The sequence below is a fragment of the Watersipora subatra genome, chromosome 9, assembly GCF_963576615.1.
Source record: "Watersipora subatra chromosome 9, tzWatSuba1.1, whole genome shotgun sequence".
Lineage (NCBI taxonomy): Eukaryota > Metazoa > Bryozoa > Gymnolaemata > Cheilostomatida > Watersiporidae > Watersipora > Watersipora subatra.
Genome location: NC_088716.1, coordinates 36,686,632 through 36,711,692, shown reverse-complemented (window position 1 = coordinate 36,711,692; position 25,061 = coordinate 36,686,632). Strand labels below are relative to the sequence as shown.

The 25,061-nt window shown below is 35.3% G+C and overlaps 1 protein-coding gene across 1 annotated transcript; it reads right to left on the bottom strand.

Annotated features, from left to right (window-relative positions):
• Window positions 1-949: 949 nt before the first annotated feature.
• On the bottom strand, window positions 950-25,061 carry LOC137404292 (zinc finger protein GLIS2 homolog). Its single transcript, XM_068090476.1, has 9 exons — window positions 24,870-25,061; window positions 23,736-23,830; window positions 21,671-21,802; window positions 21,420-21,554; window positions 18,136-18,365; window positions 15,554-15,672; window positions 15,091-15,276; window positions 9,409-9,540; window positions 950-1,535 (listed from the first exon to the last, which is right to left on the bottom strand). The coding sequence occupies exons 1-9, from the start codon at window positions 25,003-25,005 to the stop codon at window positions 1,327-1,329; spliced, it is 1,374 nt and encodes a 457-aa protein (XP_067946577.1). The 5' UTR covers window positions 25,006-25,061; the 3' UTR covers window positions 950-1,326.

The window sequence follows — 25,061 nt, the reverse complement described above, 5'->3', positions numbered from 1 at the left end:
GTTACTGTCTTATTATATCTACTAGTTTCTTATCGTTTACTTTCTCAAGTGTTGCTAGTAAAACAAATTTTTACTGTATAATTTTAACCAATGGCAGACCATCATTGCTATTCAGTGATTTATTATTTATATTCTCTCGCAATTGGTTTCATCGCCAGGTATTTTAGCTTGCTCATAGGTAATTGCTAAAAAAATAGATTTGCCAACGATTTTCACTGCACATATTTTGACTTGCTCAAAATATGTGTGGTATGGCGAAAGGTAGTATGGCAAAGAATGTGTACACGCTTACCATCTCACATTTTTCAAGTCAATTCGGCTAACCTGGAGGTAAACAAACAGCCCTTTATAAATCGTAACTAAAAATAGCTGAATGTATTGCATCAAGCATCATAACCCATCATGCATTGCAATATTTTTAGAGATTTTACTTTAAATGTAGCACCTGCCAGTTGTCTAGTTCTCTCTTACTTCCAGTGCTGTTACTGCACTCAAGTTATGAAACTACAGAATAAACATGTAGGTGGTATGTCTGCATACCAATCATTATTGAGAAAATATTATGGTCCCAATCATGACAACAAAAGGATTTGATGCCCTCGCTTGTTGTAATGGAGTCACTTCAAATAATGCATTTCTTTCTATTAATTTCTATTACTATTCTATTCTTTCTTAGTAAGCAACGCATTCACCTGGAATATTTGTTATATAATTTAATAGATGATTTAGGGTAGAAATTACACAGCTCTATCCAGCTACATAGGCCTATATAATATACATCTTGGACTGAATAAGCTGCGCTCTGCAGACTGCTGAGCTTTCACAAGACTTTTCTATGTTTCTCGGCTTCAAGCATTTTCTAATGTTGTGAGCAAATAGTCACCCAACAAATAAATTCTAAGGTAGAGCACTTTTACTACGCACTACCTGGATATATGATTTACTGGCCAAAATAATAGTTTATTTAATCAATATAATGACATGTGTCTACCATATCAAAGTTTATGTGCATACACATCGCAGTGATGTAGTAACAGAGTATTTTTCTGTAAGCGCACACTTTCTAATGTTTACCAACAAAACAGTAGTTCATTAGCTTTTTACACCGTAATGGACAGCAAAAATGGCAGATGAGCAATACAAAAACAGGAAGTTACAATTTGTGGGAAGATCAATCCACACACTAAATAATTCTCTATTGAGCCATGATGAACTACTAGAGACATCAAAACAAATGTATGAGTGATAACAGTTGCTGTTGTCACTAACACATGTAGTCAGCGAGAGAAGAACAGAACTACAGATATTAGCATATTAGTGAGTTCATCAAGTCTCATCAAGTGCACTGTATGTATCCCAGTCTACTGTTTCAGGGCTAGTCACCAAATCCAGATGAGAATCACGGTTGCTAGTTGTGGAGCTATCATTGAGCAGTGTTCGTATTCTCTGATTGGATTGTATTGGTGGGCGTTGTATCTCCTCCGGGCCCACAGTATTACTCCCTGCTGCAGTACTCAGTAAGGCATTGTCATCACCTGTATTTCAAATTTTCTTTCATTGAATAGAGATGAGGACACAAAATATACATTTCATAACGAATAATTGAATAATAATATGAACATAGTAATATACTGTTATACTAATAAGATATTGTAATTATTACTTAGAATTAATGATATATTATATTTAAATATTTAATGCTGGTACAACATTTCAGTTAGTATGTGAGAATGTACATGTGGAGATACATAAAGGAGTCTTAACGGATTCGAAAACCAATTTTGAAAAACTGGTTTGTGGCTATTACAAAATAGCAAAGATTATTACTCACTAGCATTCTGGCAGAATCTACTTCTGCCAGAGATCATCAGATGTGCTGATATAGTACATAGAGTAAGAATGTTCTACTGTTGGTTGTTAGTTGGGCACAAACTACAGTAGAACCTCTGTGTACAGAATATTGTACATGCAAATTTTTCAAGTTATGAAATGTCTTTTGGTAGAAATTTTGCTTCAACTCACAAGAGATGCTTTGAGATATTAAAAGCTAAAAGGCCTTTCGTATTTTGGGCCATGTGTTTGTTTCTTAATTTCATACGTACGACGACGTATCTCACTGATTTTCATTAGTTCGCCAAAGTTAGTAAATGACAAGTGTTTTGTTTTCGGTAATTGTTTAATTTGGAGATATGATATGGGTCACGATCTCTGTAAATAGAGTTAAGTCATAGGTATTTAATTAGTGTAATAGCAATAGCAAGTTAGTAATCTCGATGCCACATGCAATTGTTGTTTTTGAAAGTTACATTTATTTCTAGGCCAATCAAGTATGCTCTTTCAATATCTGAACTCTGTTTAACCAAGCATAAAACAGCCCAAACTTGCCTTGCAAAGCCATTGCAATGCAAACCGGAAATAATAAAACATGGCATAGCATAAGTCAAACAAGCGTTTTTTTCATTGGCACGATTGATAATAAAGATCTAAATGATATTTCGAAGAAGACTTTGGAAATGTAACAGATGTAGAATCATCTGATGAAGAGGAGGGTTTAAGGCTGGTTTACACTATATTGCCATATGTCAGCGTTTTTCTTTCCATGTTTATCGTCGAATATGTGAACCGTAAACTGATGGCATCGTCGAAGCAACGCGGACACGTCGGGAAAGTTGGCAGCTGTCAAACTTTCCCGATATTTCACCGAGCATCGACAACTGCCTTTAAAATGTGAACCATTTCGGCGATAAGTCGTGGTGGCGGATAGCACGATTCATTTATTTCTATTTATGATAGTCGATGCGGGACTAGTATTTGATTCCAGCACGTGAAATTGAAGAGGAAGAACATTACGTCACGCAGTATTTTTTGATGCAAACGCTGATGGGTTTGTGATAGTACGAACATCGTTATCATCGACGATCACTGAAATATTGTGACATCAACACCGAGATAGGGCGATATAGGGTGAACCAGCCTCTAGATGTGCATGATCTTTCACGTTCAATTGATGATAGCGTGTGTGAGACACTAGCAATTGAAAGCAATGCTGGATATTCCATGTCAAGAAAGCCAGTTTCTTTCAGACAAATAATGTGTTGGAATTATTTTACGATGTTTTGTAACTCAGAATATGGAGCTTGTCGAAACTAATCAAACATGTTCTATTGGCAGTGTACCGGGAAGGTGTGTCATAAACTCGTCTAAGTTATTTGCGGAAGCTGCAACACTTCCAAATCAGCGAAATCAATGAAGATATTTTACATCCCAGAAGATATGATGACTGAAACCACGGGGATCTGCAAAGACTGCTGGTCCACTGTGCCTCCAATCATGTCATTCGATTTTGCCATCACATATGGCAAGAACATATACCATGTTCATATGCCATGTTCTTGCCATATGAACGACATGCGCATGTTCTGATGGAATGACGTCCTTCTACGTGGCAGTCAATTCCACCCACACAAAGCTGCGAACATAATCAAGAGGCAACCACAGGAGATATTTCACAAAGATCTACTCAGTTTTCACTCAGTTTGCAAAAGTGTTTGTTGCAGTAGCCAATGACTGAAGTCAGCATTGCAGATATTCTCCCAGCAGATGCCAATGAATGTAGCTACACGATAAAATACATGCACTGTGCACGCAAGCGTTTCATGCAGCGGAATCCGACGATGTAAGAACCACCCACAAGAACTTTATTCTTGGAGCATCTCCAGTTATTGCACCAACCACAACTACGAGGTCACTGAGATACCTTTGACTAGAAATTGAGGAAATAATGGTAGAATGAGATAATTATAAAAAAATGTTCAACTGCATGAAGGTCTGATAATCTTTGAGTTGTATGTGCTCTTATGTTTCATGTTTAAAAAACAGTATGTAATATACATGGATGTTCCATTTAGAGTGTCATATGTGTCGTATGTTCTATGTAAAATAAAATAAGTATAATATATAGTAATTTCAAATTATTAGTTGGTTAAACACATGTATATTTGATGTTGTAACTCAAAATCATGACGATTTGTGGTCTTACAACTGGAAAACGGAGAAAAATGCTGGATTTTTCATAACGTTATTTTTATCCCATGGGTAACAAGTGGTTGCATTGTTTCAAACCCTGCAGAATCATTAAACTTGGCCTAAAAACAAAACGGTGTGTATTTCTAGTAGAACAAGAGTAGAGATCTGAGCTTGTCAAATAATAATGTCATGAGTCAAAAGCTTCAGAAGATTTTTCCAATTGATCACAGAGTAGTTTTTTCATGTCAAATTATGGTTCTGCGAGTCACAACAGCTTTAGTAGTTCATAATGTTTCGATGCATTGTTTGACATGAAATTTCATTTAGTGATGGTTGGTGTCGAGTGCTTTCTAAACCAGTATAAATGAAGTGCAGAATGTCTTATCTGGGCTGAGCAGTATGTGAGGAAGCATTCAAATATCTCACATGTCCCAATCATGCCAAAAATGGTCTTGCCAATAAGTTAAATATGATCACCACTAAATAGGTATTGGTTACTTTGTGAGGTAGGTACTGAATTACAACAGGTTTTTCTACCATAATATCCTGTTTTTAGGTTTTTTCATAGTATGGGAACAGATTAATTTGTATAAATTTAACAATTTTTTATAGGAAATATTACATTGAAATAGGAGAATATTGACATACGAGCTCAGCCCCAAAACGCATTAAACTCGTATGTCGAGGTATGACTGTATTGATGTGCAACCTCGAATGAGGGTCACTAATTCTAAAAAAATAGACAATTTGGGAAAATTTCTTTCTAAAACCTTCACCAAAAAATCAGTAGCTTGCGTTTCAATTTATAAGCAATTCTGTGCAGACATTTGAATTGACAAAGATTTTGTGGACACACTTAGTTTATTAATCTGGCATCAGCTTTCAATCACAACAATGATTCCCACTACAAATAATATGTGAATTACACTAAATTTGTCATAAATAACGTATTGACAAAGTTAAGGTACGGCCACACGTGCCCATTTTTCGTTGGTTTCGGCCGAAATGAAGAACAAAAAACAGTATTATTTGGCCGAAATTAACAGAATTGTTAGAGCTGTGCTTGCATACCAAAATCGTCGACCAAACACTTTTAATTGGCCACACAAATTATTAGCGAGCACGATTCTAGCAGATTTCGCATTTTATATATTCCTAGACACGTATTATGACACACAATAAAAGTACGAGTGCAAGTCAACGTAATACATACGATGCAGCTGCTCGGATATTGTTGGTTTTTATCATTTAAACAATGGCTACGAATCATTTCTTTTTTAATAATAACAATTTTTTTTTCGCAGTAAAGTTCCATTGTAAAAAGAGTTGCCATATTTAGCACGATCAAGTTAGTTGCATCATATTTACTATGGCGAACTGCGCTACTATTTTTCTTGCATGTTGTGTTATGTCCCTTGGACTAGATTGCGATAGCTGCTAGAACCGTGTTCGCTAATAATTTGTTTAGCCAATTAAAAGCATTTCGTCGGCGATTTTGGTGTGCATGCACAGCTCTGACAGTTCTGTGAATTTCAACCGAATAATTCTGTGTTTTTCGCTCATTTTGTGATTTCAGTCACAACCAACGAAAAAATGGTTACGCGTGCCTGTACCTTTAGGCTCAGTAATGTATTGGCATATCTGTAAGAAATCATACTACAGCCTCATTTCTTCAGATTTTTTTCTAAACTAAAAACAGTTTAGAAATAGCTCAAGATATTCTTATATGGTGATCCCCGCCATACGACATTAATTCGTTCCGGTGTTGGCATCGTAAGGCGAAAATGTCGAACAGAATGCTATAGAAACCCGTAGTAATTATCTAATGCCAGTACCCCCTGGTGAAAATCATTAAACCATAATTGCCACTTACAACTTTTATCATTCTTATAAGTAAATCAGACACGCTGATTCGCCGACAACTCCAAGAAAAATGAGCTCAAAAAAAGCGCGATTTTATCACAAGCTAGCGTTGTTATCGCGCTTTTTTGAGCTCAATTTTCTCAGCATTCAGCCTATTGAACATCCTGTAATAAGCTACATGCAATTTTAACTAGTTTATCTACTTTTCATAAAAGACTGAGATTATTTTAAAGGCTGAATTTAAATACTAATGGGTTTAAGACACTCTTCTCTATCATTCTAAATCGGACTACACATCTCCAACTTCCATAGTTAAAAAGCTAGCATACGTCACATATGTATGAGCGGAGCTTGTTGTGTCGATTGTGTTGTTTTCGAGACCGCTATTGAAACGCTGTAAAAAAGCCTTCATGAGTTTGAAAGTTAGTGGACCAATCTATATTTTGAGTACAAAATCGGAATCAGCGTGTCTGATTTACTTAGAAAAAACAATAAAAGTTGTACATGGCAGTTATGATTTAAATTTTTATAAACATGTATGTGTTGTACATAATCAAAGTTAGTAACAAAATAGTATGTTAACCTTAGCCACTATAGTTACCTACAGTAACTTTATTATATTTAGTGTATTTAGTGGATATGATCTGCATTAAAATGTAACATTACAATGTACTATGTGCAGGACATACCGTAGGGAGTTCTTACCTTTGAGACAGACGTATAGCATTTGAACTTTGAATTCATCTGAAATGACTTTAGCTTACTAAAAACAATCTTGAAGCTAATTTTAAGTATTTATTGTACAAAATTCTAATTTTGTCATCGCTTACGATATTATCCCCCATTGGTTTCTGGTTTTATTTTCACTATAACTTGTAACGAATAACACTTGAGTTGAGAGAGAAAGTAAGCATCGCATTTTTATCAGGCATTGTGAGAGGGATTTTGGCTAGTAGTATATCGACATTTTCATTATTCCGACGTATTTAGCACATCGACAGCACATCGAATTTGAAATTCAAGAGAAATTTTAGTTGATGTCATAGAGCGAAAAAATGTCAAGTGGCGGGAACGATCAAACATCGTGGGTGACATTGTGAAACGAAAAATCTTATAACAGTTACATCGTAATCAGGGTGTCGCTGTAAAAGATATTCCATTAAAGATCGTTTGAACAAAACCTATCAAAAACATCTTATTTTCATCAACTTTAATAAGAAAAGCATTAACAAATCAAAGGCTAGCCAGTGATGGAATGCAAAAGAGAAAAGAGAGACTTTCTTTAAGAATTCATTTGTTACAGATCTTTAAGGTTCAAAAACCAAAGTTATACTGAATGTAGATGAATGTATCATGGAGCAACATGTTAAATATTGAATAGTAACTTCATGATCAACTCTCCAACATCAATGCAACACCACTACTCTGATTTACTATTGAACACACAATAAGCGAATTTCTCATTATTGATCAGTAGGCAGTTTGATGCTAGCTAATTAGCTTTTACACACTCAACAATACGACAGCGGGAATCATGAATATGGATTCCAATGCTGCCTAACTAAGGCAAATTAGCAGCAGAAGTGAAACATTCACAGAAAGTTGACAAGCTTCTTTTTATAAAGAGTGTGCTTTTTGAACTGGTATAACAATATATAACGCAGTATTTTAGTAGTAATAATGAAGTTACTGCACTTAGGCTACTGAAATATTGAATGCAAGCTGAACTATGCAGTATGTTCCAGAAAAGTTTGGGATCATGAACTTTGAGTATTCATCCGCTCAAACAATGATAAAACTAGCCTTTCATTGTAGTATGACCAAACACATGCCGCAAATCTTCATTTCAAAACTGCCACCATGGATAGACCACACCCAAACTTGAGAGTTGATTTTTTGATTGGGTATACCGCCTGTTCACGCCAGCCATTCACGAAGTCTACCACCTCTGTCTGTCATCACACGCACGCTTTGGTTGATGAGGTGGCAATCGACCAATGAGTGTTTTCACCTTTGCGCAGAAAGTGTTACGCATTTAGCAAACTGCGATGAACAAGTATGGAATCAGTATGGACATTTTGTTATCCATCGAAGAAGTCTTTGAAAAGTGCAAAATATGTGTAAGTTGTGATTGTAGCTTCGGAAATTACCAACCAAAATGTTGCTGCATTGTTTAAGATAAACGAAAACAACCCTACGATCAGAATCAAGTCCCGGAGATGTCACATGACAGTGACCATGACTTATGACCTCACTACGTGTGTACAAGTACTGGATATTTCCTAGCATATTGTTGAATATATTATTTTTAGCAGTTTTGAGTTCTAAAAGGTACCTTAACTCCAAATGTAGTGAGAAGTTCACAGATATAATTTTTAGACGGCGAGTATAAGCCACACCTCTAACTTTTGAACAAAATTTTAGCTTCACAGGCGTGGCTTATAAATGAGGATTTACGGCACATATAATCTCCAGCTGGACAAAAGTCTCTCAATGCATCTACACAAAACTACTTAATACCAGAATTCAACAAGATCCCTTTACCATTTCACTCCTTCATGTTAGAGTGTTTCAGTTGTTTGCTATCAGTATATAATAGATTATTTCCTGTATTTGCATATTAGTAACTTATTTACCTCTATTGACACTTGTCAGTAGTATCTGAGTGACTAAGCAGGGTGTACTTGATACAGTGAAATAAAAAAATGAAGATTTAATTTCATAAACCTTATAAAACTCTCTTACCACACCTGTAATGAATAGGGGTAAGTACCGCTCAGCTCTGAAGTTACACATTTACTAACTTTTCAGATATTAATAGACTTATTATTCAGATAAATAGACTGGTCGACCATGAACTAGGTCAAGTTTCGAATTGATCAAGTTCGATACTCAGATGATTCTTCTAATAATCGATCAGAAAGGAATCTAAGACTGAACAAGTTTGTCTCAATAATCCTGATCATGAATCAATTTGTTTTGAAGACCCTCAGGAATGAGTGCATTTTAGCATTGAGATTTCTGCATAACGTGTTACACAGAGACCTTTGGACTTAGCAAACGTTAGCAAACTATTCCAACACCATTTGTTAAACCTACTGACTAAAATTGGTTTTAATACGATTTTTGGAAAACTAAGTGGACGTATCAATAGCGCCTATCAGTTTTGTAGCCTATTGATAATCTTTAAACTTCTTTGAACTAGTTGAAAGTAAATATCTCAGCAGCTACCCATAAGAGGGTTTCAAACTACTAATTTAAAGAAGCAATTATCATCTAAAAATAAAATTATGGGTCTTAGAGTGGCTCGAAGTGTGGGTGGACAACTTCAAAATATAGCTGCTCAGCCATGATGCATCTGGATAAATTAACCAATGAAATGAAAGGCAAAATAACACTAGTATTATCCATTGAGATTATTGTTTATATTTCCAGTTGTTTGGTAGAGAAATCAGCTGAAATCCAATGGCAGATGATCAACTAATCTACACAAAGCTGAGCAGTAGGTCATTCACTTACAGTAGATAGATCCATTGAAGCTGCTCACTGTAAATTCATCAACATTCAGGGAAGTTTCTACACCAGAATCTGATAAGAGGGTGGCTGCTTGAACCTTCTTTTCTACTGTAGGACCTTTAGAAGGGGGTATAACTGAAACATTAAAAAAGTGATGCATTATTGTCCAGAACTTTGTAAACTGATATCAATGACTAAGAAGGTGGTATTTAATAATAAAATATCAAAAATGGGCAACTCGGGATATCAACAGTACCTCATGCAAAACTTATAAATAAAATGGACCAAACTTGAACTACTTGAAAATATACTTGCTGCTTTGTGTCGTGCTCAGAGAAATTCTAATAAAATGTGTCATGATCACAGAAACCATGGTCAAGTCGTTATTGTAAGATTTAGAGTTATCTGCATTCACAGAAGGAGAAAATTCTCAGTTATTTTGCAAAAAGAATTTTGATTCTAGCTTAAATACAGCAGATTTTTAGGTCAATAAACTGAATGCATGTTTACCATCAGCGCGAAAACATAGTTCCGAGAAAACTGGTGTTAAAGTCTGAGAAACGAGAACCGATGCACAGTTTTGTTTACATTTCAAAACGTCATAGCAACCAATATTAAGAGGTTGTGATATTTATCTAGATTTCTGTCTTTATATCAAAAACATTATGCTGAATTTAAAAATCTAAACAGATTTTGGCTGGTTGTCATAGAAATGGCTGTATATCTATAAGAAAATGTATTACCTAATTTTGCAGATATTAAAAACGGCTTGGCAGTGCCGCGATATTGAGCACAACCGTAGTATGATCAACAAAATGTTTAAAAAAATAACAGTAACATATTGCACATCATCGGTCACTCTATACTTTGATCTTGCAAAAATAAATAATTTTTTTTATAATCAAATCTTATAAAATCGAATAATTATTTTTATAATTAAATATTGTAAAATCTTATAACAATGGTTAGGAATATATCATGGCCATTCCCTTTACGTACACTGCTTTTGGCATCAGTTGGAATACCAAAGTACTCATTATAAGTGTCCAAAATGTCAGAATTATCCTTCAAATCGGCAAAAAAGAAACGATTACGTTTTTCGGACGCCATTTTTTAGTACTTCCTGTTTAGCATAGCAACGGTTTTAAGGGTGTTTTCTGAGGTTTTAAGACTTTTATTATCTAAATTGACTTCAGATTCAGAAAGATCACTCTTTGATTGGTCCAGAAGAACGTGTTACAAAAATCCTTACCAAAATTATAAATTCAGTTAGTGGAACATTAAAGTCAAATAACTCAACTTCGTGATTTGCGACTTAACCATGGTTTCTGTGACCGCGACCCAAATGATGACCAACTAGCTACAAATTCATAACCTGAACAACTATTAATTAAACCCACATAGGTCAGAGATAAGACGCAATAACTGTTGCCATGGTTCGCAGTACTTCGGAGTCGCGCTCTCTCCGAATCATGCAAACGGCGTCTACGCACTGAAATCACCGCGCACTGATCAGCGGGAAGCCTGTGCAAATTCGTGGCAAGGAAACAGTAACTGCGCATGGCTCTTTTGCGGTGGAGGCAGATTCATGGAGTGCCAAAAACAAATAAAAAAGTTTTCCCGAATATCTTGTTTTTTCTATTTTTCAGCTCGTCTTTCACTTAAATTCAATAATGGTCTGCACCTACGAGGATGATGAGGTGATTACTTTCCTGGACTTTGTTATAGATACCAACACTTTTCAAAAAATAGATGGCAAGTCCCAAAGTAACATTAAACTTCGGGCATTACCTTGTATAAATTGTGTTAAGGTTAGTAAAAGATTGCGAATGTGTAAATAAAGTTATAACGACGACAAAAGCATAAAAAAGACGTTTCTATTGTTCTGTCTTCATGATCTCTGCGCGCAGGCGCCACACGCGGCGATTCCATTTGTACAATTTCTCTTCTCTGGCTAACTTGCTGGAAACCACTACGCAGCATGGAAATGCTCGATCCTCTCGACTTCGGAGGGGGCAACTCCGAAGTACTGTGCATCATAGAAACATAGTGAATAAGTTTAATTTAATTATTGTATACTGTAGTTAGTTTATAATCATAAACTTGACCAATTCAAGTTGAAGTTGCGATTGGCACAATGTAGGGATTATTTAATACACCACAGTAACCATGTATACAACTGACAACTGTCATATGCCTAATTGATAATTGTCAGTGTAGACAACTGTCTCTTTTCATAAAGATATGCTGAATTATGGTTGTATTAAAATGTTTGCACCACTAAAATCTTGGCACAATGCAATAACAATGAAGGAAAGCAAAAATATTATATTTTAAATTGCAATACTCGGTGAACCTGCTGGAGGTGATGTTGATTGTTTTTCTACAGCATGACTACAGGGTAGATGGACTTCATGTTGTCATTAGTTTGGTTATGACTTGCACATGTCTTGTACATATTTCTATTATCGTGTTTGATGGCCTATAAGATGCATTTTTGCATAGTACGCACCCCGAACTTGATGATTTTTCTCGAGGGATGTTTGCATTAAATATTTACTATGGGTTTCTATACTTTTCTATGCGACAATTTTGCCTTACGATGCCAACGCTTGAACAAATTAAAACCGTATGGCAAGGGTCCACTGTATTTTTATAAATTATTACAGAATTTAATATTTTAGCCATTTACTCCAAACAATTATGGAAACTATTTGGTGAATGGAAAGAAGATCTGTACAGAAACTTCACTGGCCAAAGTTAGCAAAATAAACAATAAAACATAAAGCTTCATAATGAGTAAACAGAAAGCTAAGCCATCAAATTTAATCATCTTCAAAATCAAAAGATTTGTCGTCGTCACAATTAGTAATTCATCATCATCATGGTTTCCTTTCCTCGGGTCCCGTTGTTTATTTTCTTGCAGCTGCCAAGAATGTACCATTTTTCCAATAAGACAAAGCCCAAAATAACTCGATACAAACTAAACTTTTCAACGCAAGGCTTCCATTTCAGTGAATGTGTATCTTGGCCAATATAATTTCAGCAAAATAACCATGAACCATTTCTTGTAGCAATATTCACAGTGATAAAACCAAATACATAAAAATGCTTTAACTGTAATGGTTTGAGTCTCCCAAATGTCAGACTAGGCAAAGACATCAGCATGACATTTTCATGTAGAATTCTCAAATTTTGAGCTTGAATTATGTGCATGAAATGCAGAAGGTTTGTCAGGTCATTTTTTGGGATAAAAAGGTGCATTTTACAGACCGCCAAATGTGTTATTAATATTAACTAAATTTTTATCATTTAATATGAATTAACTTATTACATTCATATTTACCAGGGAGTATAATTCCTGCTGTACAAGATATGACTGTTTTAGTACTACCTTGAGATATTAGACGCTTGAGATATGAAATTTTGTTAATCTAAGCTGATTTTTTAAGCACAAGCTATAATTGTATTAATAACCTATTTTTTGTATTTCAGTTATAATTGTGTTTCCCATTCAAATATAATGTACTGCATATTTGAATGGGAAACATACAATCCAGGGATCGGCAACCTGCGGCTCCGAAGCCGTGTGCTGTCTTTTCATCCTTACACTGAGGCTCCGACTGGCTTGGGAACATAAATTACTTCGAACCCTGACAAACGGTATTCCGGCATCTACATGGCACTGTTTACAGATGCTGCAGCTAAGTACCAGCGTAAATCAATCAAATTAATTTTTGCACAGGGCATTAGACAAGAAATTTTATTTCCATTTTCGACCATTTCCAAATATATTTATTTACTTCCTGTGTTATAATAACAATTTTACTAGATCGAAATCACGAAAAAAATTGATACAACTTGTTTGTTGGTATGTCAAAGATGATTGTGAGGCAGACGAAGAATTGTATGTTACCAACCATAATTTTGCAGATCATTTCGAATCAGAACACGATGATAAATGTGTGCTCGACAAAAATGATGCTACTGCAAAGATTTTTAGAAGTGTTTCAAATCGCGCGGGTTTTTCTGGTTTCGGCTCGAAGAACTGTGAAAGACATTTAATCATATTTGGTGACATTTGCTGTCTTTTGATGGACTTTTTATCAATGTTTTACCAAATATCATTGAATTATGAGCATATTTAAATATATTTAATAAAAGTTTCAAAACTTCCTATCGTTGGATGACTGCCCAGGGATACTGACATGCATTGACCAAGGACGGCCAGGTTCAAAGGGTTAAAAAAGTATTTACGCGTATTTTAGTTATTTGTTAGTGTTTGATCTACATTGGATGATCTTGCGGTCTAGAATCATTAAATAATTAAGTATTGATAAAATATGTATATTTAACTGTTTTTTTATCACTCAAAATAAACTTCTTACTCGCAAAAGCTGGTATTCCCGCCAGAACACAATCCATTTGTCTCAACTTTCAACCCCAACAAGGCCAGATACAAAAAAATGTAAAAGAAAAGTATCTGAGGAAAAAAGAACATTCAAAGATGCTTGGGCAGATTCATTTGCATTTACCCCTTTCGAGAGTGGCCTACCAGTATAAAGTAAGTAAACCTTTAAGATTTCAGAACACCTATTCACGGACTTTATAAACAAGTATGAAATTGTGCGTAAAATCAGAGAGATGCCTCTTTCTGAGAAGACCATCAAAGACAGAACCGTAAAAATGGCAGAAAATATCACAAAACAGCAAATTGAAGACATCAGTTCAGTTGCAGCGTACTCAATTGCCTGTGTGATGTGTCCAAAAACAAAATGAAATGAACAAATAGTGCTGTTTTGCCAATATGTGAACCGGGCTGGACCGCAAGAAGAAATGGTTCGGCTAATACCACTAAAAGGCCAGACACGAGGGGAGGGCAAATGTTAGGCTGTGCTTGGGCGTTTCCGAGCCAAAGAATAAAAACAACACACTTAGTGTCAGTGGCTACCAATGGGGCATTAAGTATGACTGGAGTGCACAGGGGCTTTGTGGCCTTAATTGAATGCGTTTCCCCCATTTTAGATGTCAAAAAGTATCTACAACTCCCAGTGGGTTTTTTTCCTGAAGACCCGGTTCAAATGGCTGTTTCAGTGTAAAAGATTGCCGACCCCGAGTGCAGTCCATATAATGGTTACAGGAGCTATTATGGGATGGGTTAGAGGAATTTAAAGGGTCGGAATGTATTACATACAATTCCTTTATTTTAAATGGGAAATAATTGCTTGTATTGTGAGTTTTTAGAATCCAAGCTCAGCTCTGGGTGATGAAAATTGTATTTCAATGTACGACTGCAGTTGCAGATATGTTTTCATTTATTGCCGAAACCAGTTTTATAACTGTTGTAGCTTTATAACCAGTTTAATATTATTAAAACTGAAAGTTTTATAATAAAAATTACTAGAATACATTATTTGTTTAAAAATTGCCTTTGCATGTTTTCAATCACCAAGGAGGATCACATCGCAGCATGGGTGGACACTAATGGACAGGTGACATTACAGGATGAAACCAACATCTTCTAAAGCTTTACACTTGTTCTTCGTCTTTACTCATTAATGAGAGATAGAATACCACATCACAATCTCGCTCACTTCTAGAAGCATAAGCTACACAGTGTCATAAAAAGCTGGTGTCCTTAGGGAATAACATCAACTATACTTCACAAATGAACCATGAGCATACCATCTGGATGCTTCTGTCTAACATGCTTGCGAAGAGTTCCTGGATCTGTGTACATCTTGCCACAGTCTGGATATTTACAGTGATAGGGGCGCTTGGACTTGTGCGTCTGTACATGCTTGTATCTGTCTGCAGAGTTCTTAAATGCTTTCATACAACCGGTATGGGGGCACGCATATGGTTTCTCACCTATCCAAACCAAGAGACAAATCTTGTCTATAGAAGACTGATGGTCATAACTTATTGATAATTGGACAGAACTGAACTTAGATTATATCTGTGGAGTCCTCCATTTTTAGATACTTGTAGTCTCGTTTAGAGTATTCCCATAGATATTCCCTGCTAACTGTCTAATGACATGTTTTAGTGTGAAAGAAAATGATCAACATGAACAATAATTAGAAAATTGTTATCACTTGTAATGAATCTGCGGGTTAAATGATATAAACATATCTACAAAGCTTGCCTGTGTGAACCCTCTGATGTTTTGTAAGACCCTCAGCAGTTGCAAACTCTGCCTGACACAGACTGCATTTATGGGGCTTTTCAGCCGTGTGGATCCTCATATGCTGTACAAGCCTATACCTGTGAACAGTAGGAATTGTCTGTTAATGATCAGGCTTTTTAACAACCTTTGCAAATATCAATCATTTCAGTGTCAAAAATGTATGCAATTGCAATGTATGCAATAAACTAATCGTATATAAAAATAAAATAATCAATTATATTAGCAAATTGAAGCAGTGCAATTAAATTTGCCTCTCTTCATTATCTATATACGATTGAAAATTCGCATGTAAAGCCTGGTTCAGATTGGATACCTACTTGCCATTTCAGTTGGCATTGGTCACCAAAACCTAACATTTCTGTTTGCATCATACATCTATTACAAAAATATTTACAAAAACAATCCGTGTATGTTAACTAATAACAAATATGTTTTACACAGCTTGTAAAAAGATTTAGTCAGATTTGAGCCACGAGTCAAGCATGACATGAGCATGAGTAATGTTCTTTACATAATTTACAACGCTGCACAGACAAGTTCGTCACTGAACACATGGTACTGGGTCTATTATTACAATACATATACTCATTTCAAGTCTAGTGCTAGCAAGGGAGATAAACTGTCAGCCATATATCGTAATTAAGATAACAAACAATGTGAGCTTAGTTGACAAAAAAGTGCAAATTAATTGGTTAAACATGCTTAGTGTGTAATTCAAGGGTACATTTGACGGAAATTAGTTGAATATATGCAAAATAAATCCAAATCTCATGGAGACCACACTATTTAATTGAGTAAATGTAAGGAAAGATATACCAAAAAACCTCAAATTAAATGCCACCCCTGTTTGAGCGCCACTTTTATCTGACCGTCCCTACGAGAGAAGGACTGAAAAATAAAGCAACACCCTCTATTTGAACGCCACCTTCATTTGACCACCACTTTGACTATCTTTGATCTTTATGAACCCATAATATCAAGTGATCAGTAGAAGTGTCCACAAACTTGTATTAATAATGACTCGTTTACAATAATAACAATCAATTCTCTTGTTGCCCAACTCCAAAGCTTTTCGCTTTTTTTTGTTAAAACTTTGAAAGCAACACCATAGAAATAATCAATAAAGGTCTCAGGCTAATAGTAATTCTTTGTTTAATGCGGCCTTGATAATTCCAAGTACATGTAAGTATATAAAAGACAGTTTAAACTTGTGATGGTAGATGAACTTTAAAAGCAACGCCATAGAAATAATTACTAACTGTCTCAGGCTAATAGTAGTTCCTTATTTAACGCGGTCTCAATACTCGAAGAACATGCAAAGACGGTTTGCAGGTTTTGGGCCAAAGGTTACATTTAGCCAGCAAACTTTTACACACTGCAATTGTGCTAAATGCAGCGCATAAAATTTAGCTCAGCCAAAAGTTGTTTGGACGCTAATATCGACTAGTTCAGCAGTGCAGAAGAATAGTTGACGTCAAAAGATATTGTGGAAGGCAGTGGACAACTAGAAGATGTTCGTTGCATCGAAAGCCGCAATCAGAACGCAGTTATCCGAGCAAACGATGAAAATATTTTTGTATTAAAGACGTTAATTTTTGTTTCTGCGTGTAATATAAGTATGGTTCGTTTATGTTACTAGTTCATGAATATATATTTATTTCACTTGATAGATTATCATTATATAACTTACAAATATGCAGATTTATAGCATGTTATTTAAAAGCATCCTTGCTGCTATCTTAACACGGCTTACAATGGATCGATGCTCATCACTCCACTTCTATTGCACGAAAAAAGCTAGTTTTGGCTACAAACTGTAGCAAACATATCAATGAGTGGAATGAGCTTTTATGCAAAATTGTTAAGTATAGATATAAAATAAAGCTATGTCTTCAAATTGAGAATTAAATAAAAATTGAAAATTCCAACAAATAGCAAAGAAGGACACAGGCTATAATATTATCGCAGGTCAATTGCAAGCAATGGATATCAACTGGTTGAGATCTTCTCAGTTTGGAGATGCACATGTATTAAGAGATCTTTGACAAGTTAGAGGTAAGTCAGCAGATCTTTTGCATCCAAAAGGTTTAATATCGCACCACTGGAAAAAAAGACAGCAAAATGTAGGCGTCATTCGCTTCGGCCTTAATGGGACTAAATTTATCTTCCCAAAATTCTGACGAAACATTGGAAAAATATAGCGTCATCCTTTATTTGAATGCTATATCCAATTAACCGCCACTATAGAGGAAGGGTTGAAAAATAGAGCGCCATGGCGTTCAAGTACAGGTAATTACGTTTTACGGTAATTAAATTTATGCTGTGTCATGGTTGGTCTGATTATGCGTGCACTAGACTCTATTGGTTAACCAGATAAACATGATTGAATTGGGTAGACGAAAACTAAACAACTCTTTATATTATGGCAATGTTACAATAATATAAAGAGTTGTACATGATTATTGTAATGTTACAATAATCATGTACAATTAAAAACTGAAATCTCGAGCTAAGTCACTAACGTGTGTGATAATTTTTACCTTTCTTCAAATAGGGCTTCTTTTCTGGTGCAGTCTTTCCATAGACAACGGTAGAAACCAACGGGTTGACTACTGACATGCTCAGCAGTGTGTTTGGCCAGCGACTGGATACTTGGAAATGTCATGTCACAATTCTTCCATTTGCATATGAAGGAGTCAACGAGTTGAAGTTTGAGATGTAGACGCTCATTGCTGTCGCCACTGCTGATGCTTTCATCGGGTTTGCTCAGCTGTTGATGAGCCAATGCTTTCTTCAGACTTGACAATATTACAGTAATATAAAACAGCTAAAAGCGGCTTCTGCAGGGAGGCTGGGGTCTAGTTTAAATTTTAATTAGAAAAATAGATAGAACATTTCTTCACCAAAATCAAATATACCTCAAGTAGCTGACATATAATACAAGTAACTACCTTAAAACCTCTATTTGAATGCCACCTCTATTTGAATGCCACCTCTATTTGATCGCCACATTGACATTCTTTGATCTTTATGAACCCATAATATCAAGTGATCAGTAGAAAAGTGTCCACAAAATGGTGCTGATAATGACTTCGTTTTGTGATTACCAATTAATTATTTCAGGGTTGATGTTCGTGTTTGAGCCCGTATTCTAACTCCAAAGCTTTACAGTTTTTTCGTCAAAACTTTGAACGTAACACCATAGTAATAATTAATATTTGTATCAGGTTAATAGTAGTTTCTTGCTTAACGCAGTCTTGAAACTTCAACGTATGTGAAAAGCGGTTTACGATTAAGATGGAATCTGCACTACTATTTTCAGACAATAAAACTTGTGCTTAGCGCGCATGCAAAGCTTATCATTATTTTCTAAAGTTTTCATAGTAACAATGATAAAAGTTTTACTCCGCTAAAAAATTGTTTGGGCAAGACAATATCGACTAGCTCAGGGGGGCAAAACATGAGTTGAGGTCAGCAGACACTGTGGAAGGTATTGAACAGCCAGAAGAAGATGAAATGGTTTCAAATGAAAGCAACAGTCAGAACGCAACTAGCAGAGCAAGTGATGCAAATATTTGTTTTTCAAAAATGTTAATTTTTTGTTTCTGAATGTATTATAAATATGGTTTGTTTATTGCCACTTGTCCTTGAATATATATATATATATATATATATATATATATATATATATATATATATATATATATATATATATATATATATATATATATATATAAATATATATATATATACAGTCAAACATGGATAACTCGGCCACGGATAGCTCGAAAACATGGTTAATTCGAACGGTTTCTTTGGTCCGTTCCCACGTAATGATAAATTGCTATAGATAACTCGAACTCAACACTGTTAATTCGAACTGTTTTTTTGCCCAACGGCTACCGAAACGGTTGTTATCGCTTTAGAAAATCACTTTATTCAAAGCCATAGAGGTAAACCTCATCTTTTCGTAATTCATAAGCGTTGTTATTACCACCATCGGCAAAATAATTTTGTCAACGACTTTTCTAAAGGTTTGGTCAAATTTGATTTATACTGCTATACGATTAATAGCATGGGCTTGCCGGGTCACGCGCGCAAGGATTTTCGCCACGCACATACAAAACAAAAACAGCATGTTGTTTTGTATGTGCGTGGCGAAAATCCTTGAGTGCGTGACCCGGCTAGCCCGTGACGAATAGTTTTCCGACGTTGATTCCGTGTTGAATCAACGTCGGAGTGTTGAATGTTTAAAACGTCTTAAAATTGTTTTTATTAAACGTATACGTTGTCATAGCTAAAAAACTATTCATCGTTTGAACTAAACACAGAATACGTGTGTACATTCAATAACTATCCATTCAAAAAGCGTGAGTGATATACAATGTACCGTTAAACCTCGTAAAACTTTTAATTGGACTGCCTCGGAGTGTTGCTCTTAACTAATCCCAGGTAAAGTAAGGGATTTTTCTTTGGTAACTTTTTCTTGAAGTTGCATAAACTTCAAGAAAACTCGGTAAAATTGATCGTGGGTAAAACGCTCAAAAGAAAAAGATGTCTTTTCTTTTGAGCATTTCAACAACGATCAAGTTTTGCCAATGTCAATCTAAAAAAACGTACTGGCAATAACATCACCTCAAACAACAAACCAATCTCAAGTGATAGAAAAATCTCTATACTTTTTGATAAAAACGTTTTAAACTTTACATTAGAAGCATTTAATTCGAAACAAGCCATTTGTGCTTTTGATTTATATTATAGTTTGCATATGTACATGTATCTACTAATAAATAAGTAAATACATGGACTTGTGACAGTGCTCTGATAACTTGAATGCTCTGATAATTCGAACACTTTTGCTCGATCCCTTGAAGTTCGAGTTATCCATGTTTGACTGTATATATATAGCATTAGATGGATTATTATTGTATACCTTATGAATTTGCAGGTTTATAGCATAATATTTGATAGCATCATTGTGATTATCTAAACTCGGCTTACAATGGATCGACGCTCTTCATCTAACAAGAAGAGGACAACTACCCTGCTTTTGCACATGAAAAGTCAATTTTGGCTGCATACTGTAACAAACATAACGAGTGCAATAAGCTTTTATGCGACATTGTTAAACATAATTATAAAATAAAAATATGCCTTCAAAATTATAATGAAATAAAAAGTTGAAAGTTCTAACAAATTGCAATGCAGGCTACAATATAAGATCGTATCAATATAAGATTGCAACATAGATATCAACTGGCAGAGATATTTCTCAGCTTCCCAATGCATATTCGTTTATTTCTGTTGTACGACAAATTAGAGGTAAGTTAGCAGATTTATTGTATCTAAAAGGATTAATGTCGCTCCGACTGAAGAAAAGTGCAAAATATTGGTGACAATCGCTTTGCCGTAAAAGGGTTAAATTTAGCTTCCCAAAATACCGACGAGATATTTGAAAAATACAACGTCACTCTCTATTTGCACGCCACCACTAATAAAACACAACTATAGGGAAAGGTTTGAAAAATAGAGCGCCGTTGCAATCATATACAGGTTTTACGGTAACTAAATCTTACAAAAACATTTAGTGATGGTCAGATAGTATCGCTTTTGTGTATTTAAGATTCAATCTAAATTCTGCCCATCTGATATAAATTATACCTCATCAAAAATCATAACATAAATTATGTTATGACATCTCAAGCAGAAGTGTCAAAAACCCACAATTAACCATTTAACATTCGTGACTAGGTCTTCGAGGAAACAGTAGTGCGATAACAAAGCCATGGGCAGACAACCCTAATGTCTACACTTACAAGCTTACCTTGAATATTTTAATTTCATTTTGTGGCTGAACCTCCTTAAGAGGATCGACTGACTCAGTTGCAATGCAGTAGTTGTGTACCGATGTGTAGGAGTCAGTACTCTGTGGCCATGGCTGACTATAGTTATGAAGGACCTACCAAAAGACAACAGTCTTTAACTGATTATTTGCAATGCATGAGAATAGTACAGGCTGCCACCAAACTGTTGGCAAAATTCCTAACACGAATAAGTAGGCCAATGAATGATTACCTCAGTGTTGGCACCGACTAGTGGAAGACTTAGGGGTTGACTGTAGTTATGCAAACCTTCACTGGCTATAATAGGCAGGGCTTGACTGTAACTGTGCAGTGAGATTGCCATACTCTGACAGCCTTCACCTTCCTATAAAACGACAGAATTGTAAAAGCTACTATATTTCACATAAATAAATCAGATATAACCTGTCAATAACGCTGCAAACAATCTCAGATATTCCTATCTGATCTCATCAAACACATTTCATGTCTGTTCTACAACGAACTTTGATTAGTAATAATAACCACAAAACTCCAAGCAAAGTTGCTCTATATTTCAACAGACAACTCCTTCCTTGGTTACACACTGCCTTTACAGATGCTGGTAAGAAGGATATTTTGTTTTCTTTGAGTGCCCAATACATGTGGAATGAACCTTTGCTAGATCAATAATGACTGCCATAGTCAAACATTCCAGTAATCACATCTCCAGAACAGATAGTCGCTAGATGCTATAGCCAGCCTACCAGCTCTATGACTGCTAGACCAACACCAGATGATATGATCAGACTATCAGCAGTATGACTTGATGTTGGGAAAATTTTCGAGAAAGTTGAACTCACACGTATTTTATGGATAATTATTGTAAAAAAGCTCACCCGCTTGTCCACACAATAAAAAATTAACTGTACTGAAATTTAGACAACTGACTGGAATTAATTTCCAGAATTCATTCATCATGATGATTCCATGAACTGCTGTTATAAAACGTCCTTGACCTCCACAAATTTCGCATAGCCGAGTATTTATATGTAAAAATAAAGAGGCAGCGCTGCCTGATGCTCTATTTTAACAATTATTAAAAGAACTTATTGGGTAATCTAATTACGGGAATCAATTTGTACGAGGGCCATCACAACCAAAGGATCTGTAAAATGTTTGCAAATCAGGCATTAATCGACATCTAAATGAGAAGAGAATTTTGTGCGGACCGACAAAATCCAAAGACTGCACAGTATCGAAATTCTGTTTTAATATTTTAAAACATATAAGGTACAGATGTTTGATTTGCCTTCAAAAGCAAGCATTTTAGAGTGATGCGTGATTCAAAATATTAGAATTTATTAAATGGGCTTGTCCATAAATAATAATTTGACATTTAGAGCTATTTGATGTCACTACACATGCACATTTGCTCCCATATAGAATTCTTTGTCTTAATCGGTGCAGTATTTTCTTGGCTTTCAGATAATATAAAATTTACGGCTTTCAAAATAGTAGTTCTGAAGCTATGAAGTGCAACTTGGGTAAATGATGAGACATTTGTGATGTCCCATCATTTACGCAAGTTGCACTTCATAGCTCCGGAACTACTATTTTGAAAACCGTAAATTTTATACTATCTGAAAGCCAAAAAAATACTGCATCAAATAAAACAAAAAATTTTATAATAGGAGCATGTGTAGTGACATCAAATAATTCTAAATGTCAAATTATTATTTGTAGACATGCCCAAATGCTAAAAAGTATGAGTTGTTAGCCCTAAACTGAAAATATCCTAAAAACATTTATATCAAACCTTTATTTCGGTAGTAAGGACTTATTTTCCAATCGCTGTGAAGGTTTCAGCACTGCGTCTCTTTACTGAGCTGAGATAGGTTGAGGTATGGCAGATGACCATTAAAATTGGGTAATAATATGCATGTATGCTCTCATAATGCTTTCAAACGCCCAATTTCTCAACATGTAAGGAGTTGTGCTCGTCTTTCATTGACTGGTACTACACCCTTGTTTGACACCATGTTCCAGATGAGTTTTGCAATGGTAAAAGTAGAAGCACACATTTTCCTTAGCTATGAGGTGATCGTCACATCAAAATTTATATTTTCACGCTATCAAAAGAACAAAATTTTTTTTTTTTCATCTCACAAAGCAATTGAAAAGGTGAATCACGAGTCTGTAAAAAGCATTAAAAAATTTAATGATTTGTTTTACCATGAAAAGATACAAACTAAATACTTAGTATCACCACTGTTTTGTTCTAAAACAGAAAATAAGTTTAAGAATTAGATAGAAGATACCTGGTGGCCGAGACTAGAAGCTTCAGTCAGCAAACAGTCAGTATCAAGGAGATAAGGTACTCCTTCAATGTCAGATAAAACAGGCTCGGTACCATCTACAACAAGAAGCATATATAGCTTTTTGCAAATATTAGCTGTTTTGTAGTAAGGGCCATTAGGTCATATGGCCTGCCATTGAGCAAAATCTCCTATGCAAGACTAGAGATCCTATTGACTAGAACTTGATAGTTTATGAATTATATTTTTAATAGATGCAGAAAATAAACATTTTTAGGTTACAGGTTTTTTTAACAGTCATCAGATAAGTCAGCACCACGTAGTCATCAAGAGACAGCTGAATAGAACAGAATTATTAATTGTAGGAGGTGCCCTGGTATGTTGAAAATTAGTCACTAGTTTGTAAAAAGTGTTAAAAAGCTCCTATAAAGTAAACCAATCATATGACTTTATAAGGACTGCTGATCAGATTGACTAGAGGTTGATCAACTCTTATTTTAATAGATGCAGAGAGTAAACATCAGGTTCCAGTTTGTTTTTTAACAGTCATCAGATAAGTCAGCACCATGTAGTTATCAAGAGACAACTGAATAGAACAGAGTAATCGAAGGCAATGGCTCATGCCTATAGCTCTCATCAAAATGAGTGTTCATTAACAATGAGTTGAGAAATATGAATGAAGATTGTAAACGTTCGAGAGAAATAATAAAAGTTTTAAACTACCATGCAGTAGAAGAGGCTGTGATAAGCCATCCACAATCCATCGGTAAGTTGCAGACACCTCATCTTCTCAACAAGATATAATGCATTTATGGGTGTTACTATGAGACAAATTTTGATCCTCCATAATTTGGCTTCCTAATAACAAGTGATGTTGGTAAGGTGACCGAAATGTTGAACATCAATGCATTATTACCCAAAGTTATTTTTCTCATGGACTTCATTGGTTTAATGTCAAATACTAATACATGTACATATAATAACACGTTAGTGATATGCTAACTGTCAACTCAACTGAGATTTTAGATTTAAAACTGTATCTCAAAATAGACGAATGTAAACACGTCACCTTTGCACATCAAAGATGTACACGGTAATAGCAGTTTAAATGTATGCCCGGTATGCAGTTATTCAGACCTGTTCGTACAATATCTGTGGGATGCAGACCATTATCATCTTCATCTTCTATTGATACAGAGAGCATAAAGGAATCTGAATCTGGATTTTCTCCATGCGCTCCCAGTCTTGAAGTAACTCCTCTCGAGAGGTCCATTGTCACAACGATATTACAGCAAACTCACATCTCCTTGGGTGTTACTAAAATTTAAA

Coding starts and splice junctions, on each gene's coding strand:
- LOC137404292 (XM_068090476.1), bottom strand. CDS start 25,005: ATGGACCTCTCGAGAGGAGTTACTTCAAGACTGGGAGCGCATGGAGAA. Junction 18,366..21,419: donor ATGAAATTAAAATATTCAAG/GTAAGCTTGTAA, acceptor GCTCATCAACAG/CTGAGCAAACCCGATGAAAG. Junction 15,277..15,553: donor ACATCAGAGGGTTCACACAG/GCAAGCTTTGTA, acceptor TGGTTTGGATAG/GTGAGAAACCATATGCGTGC.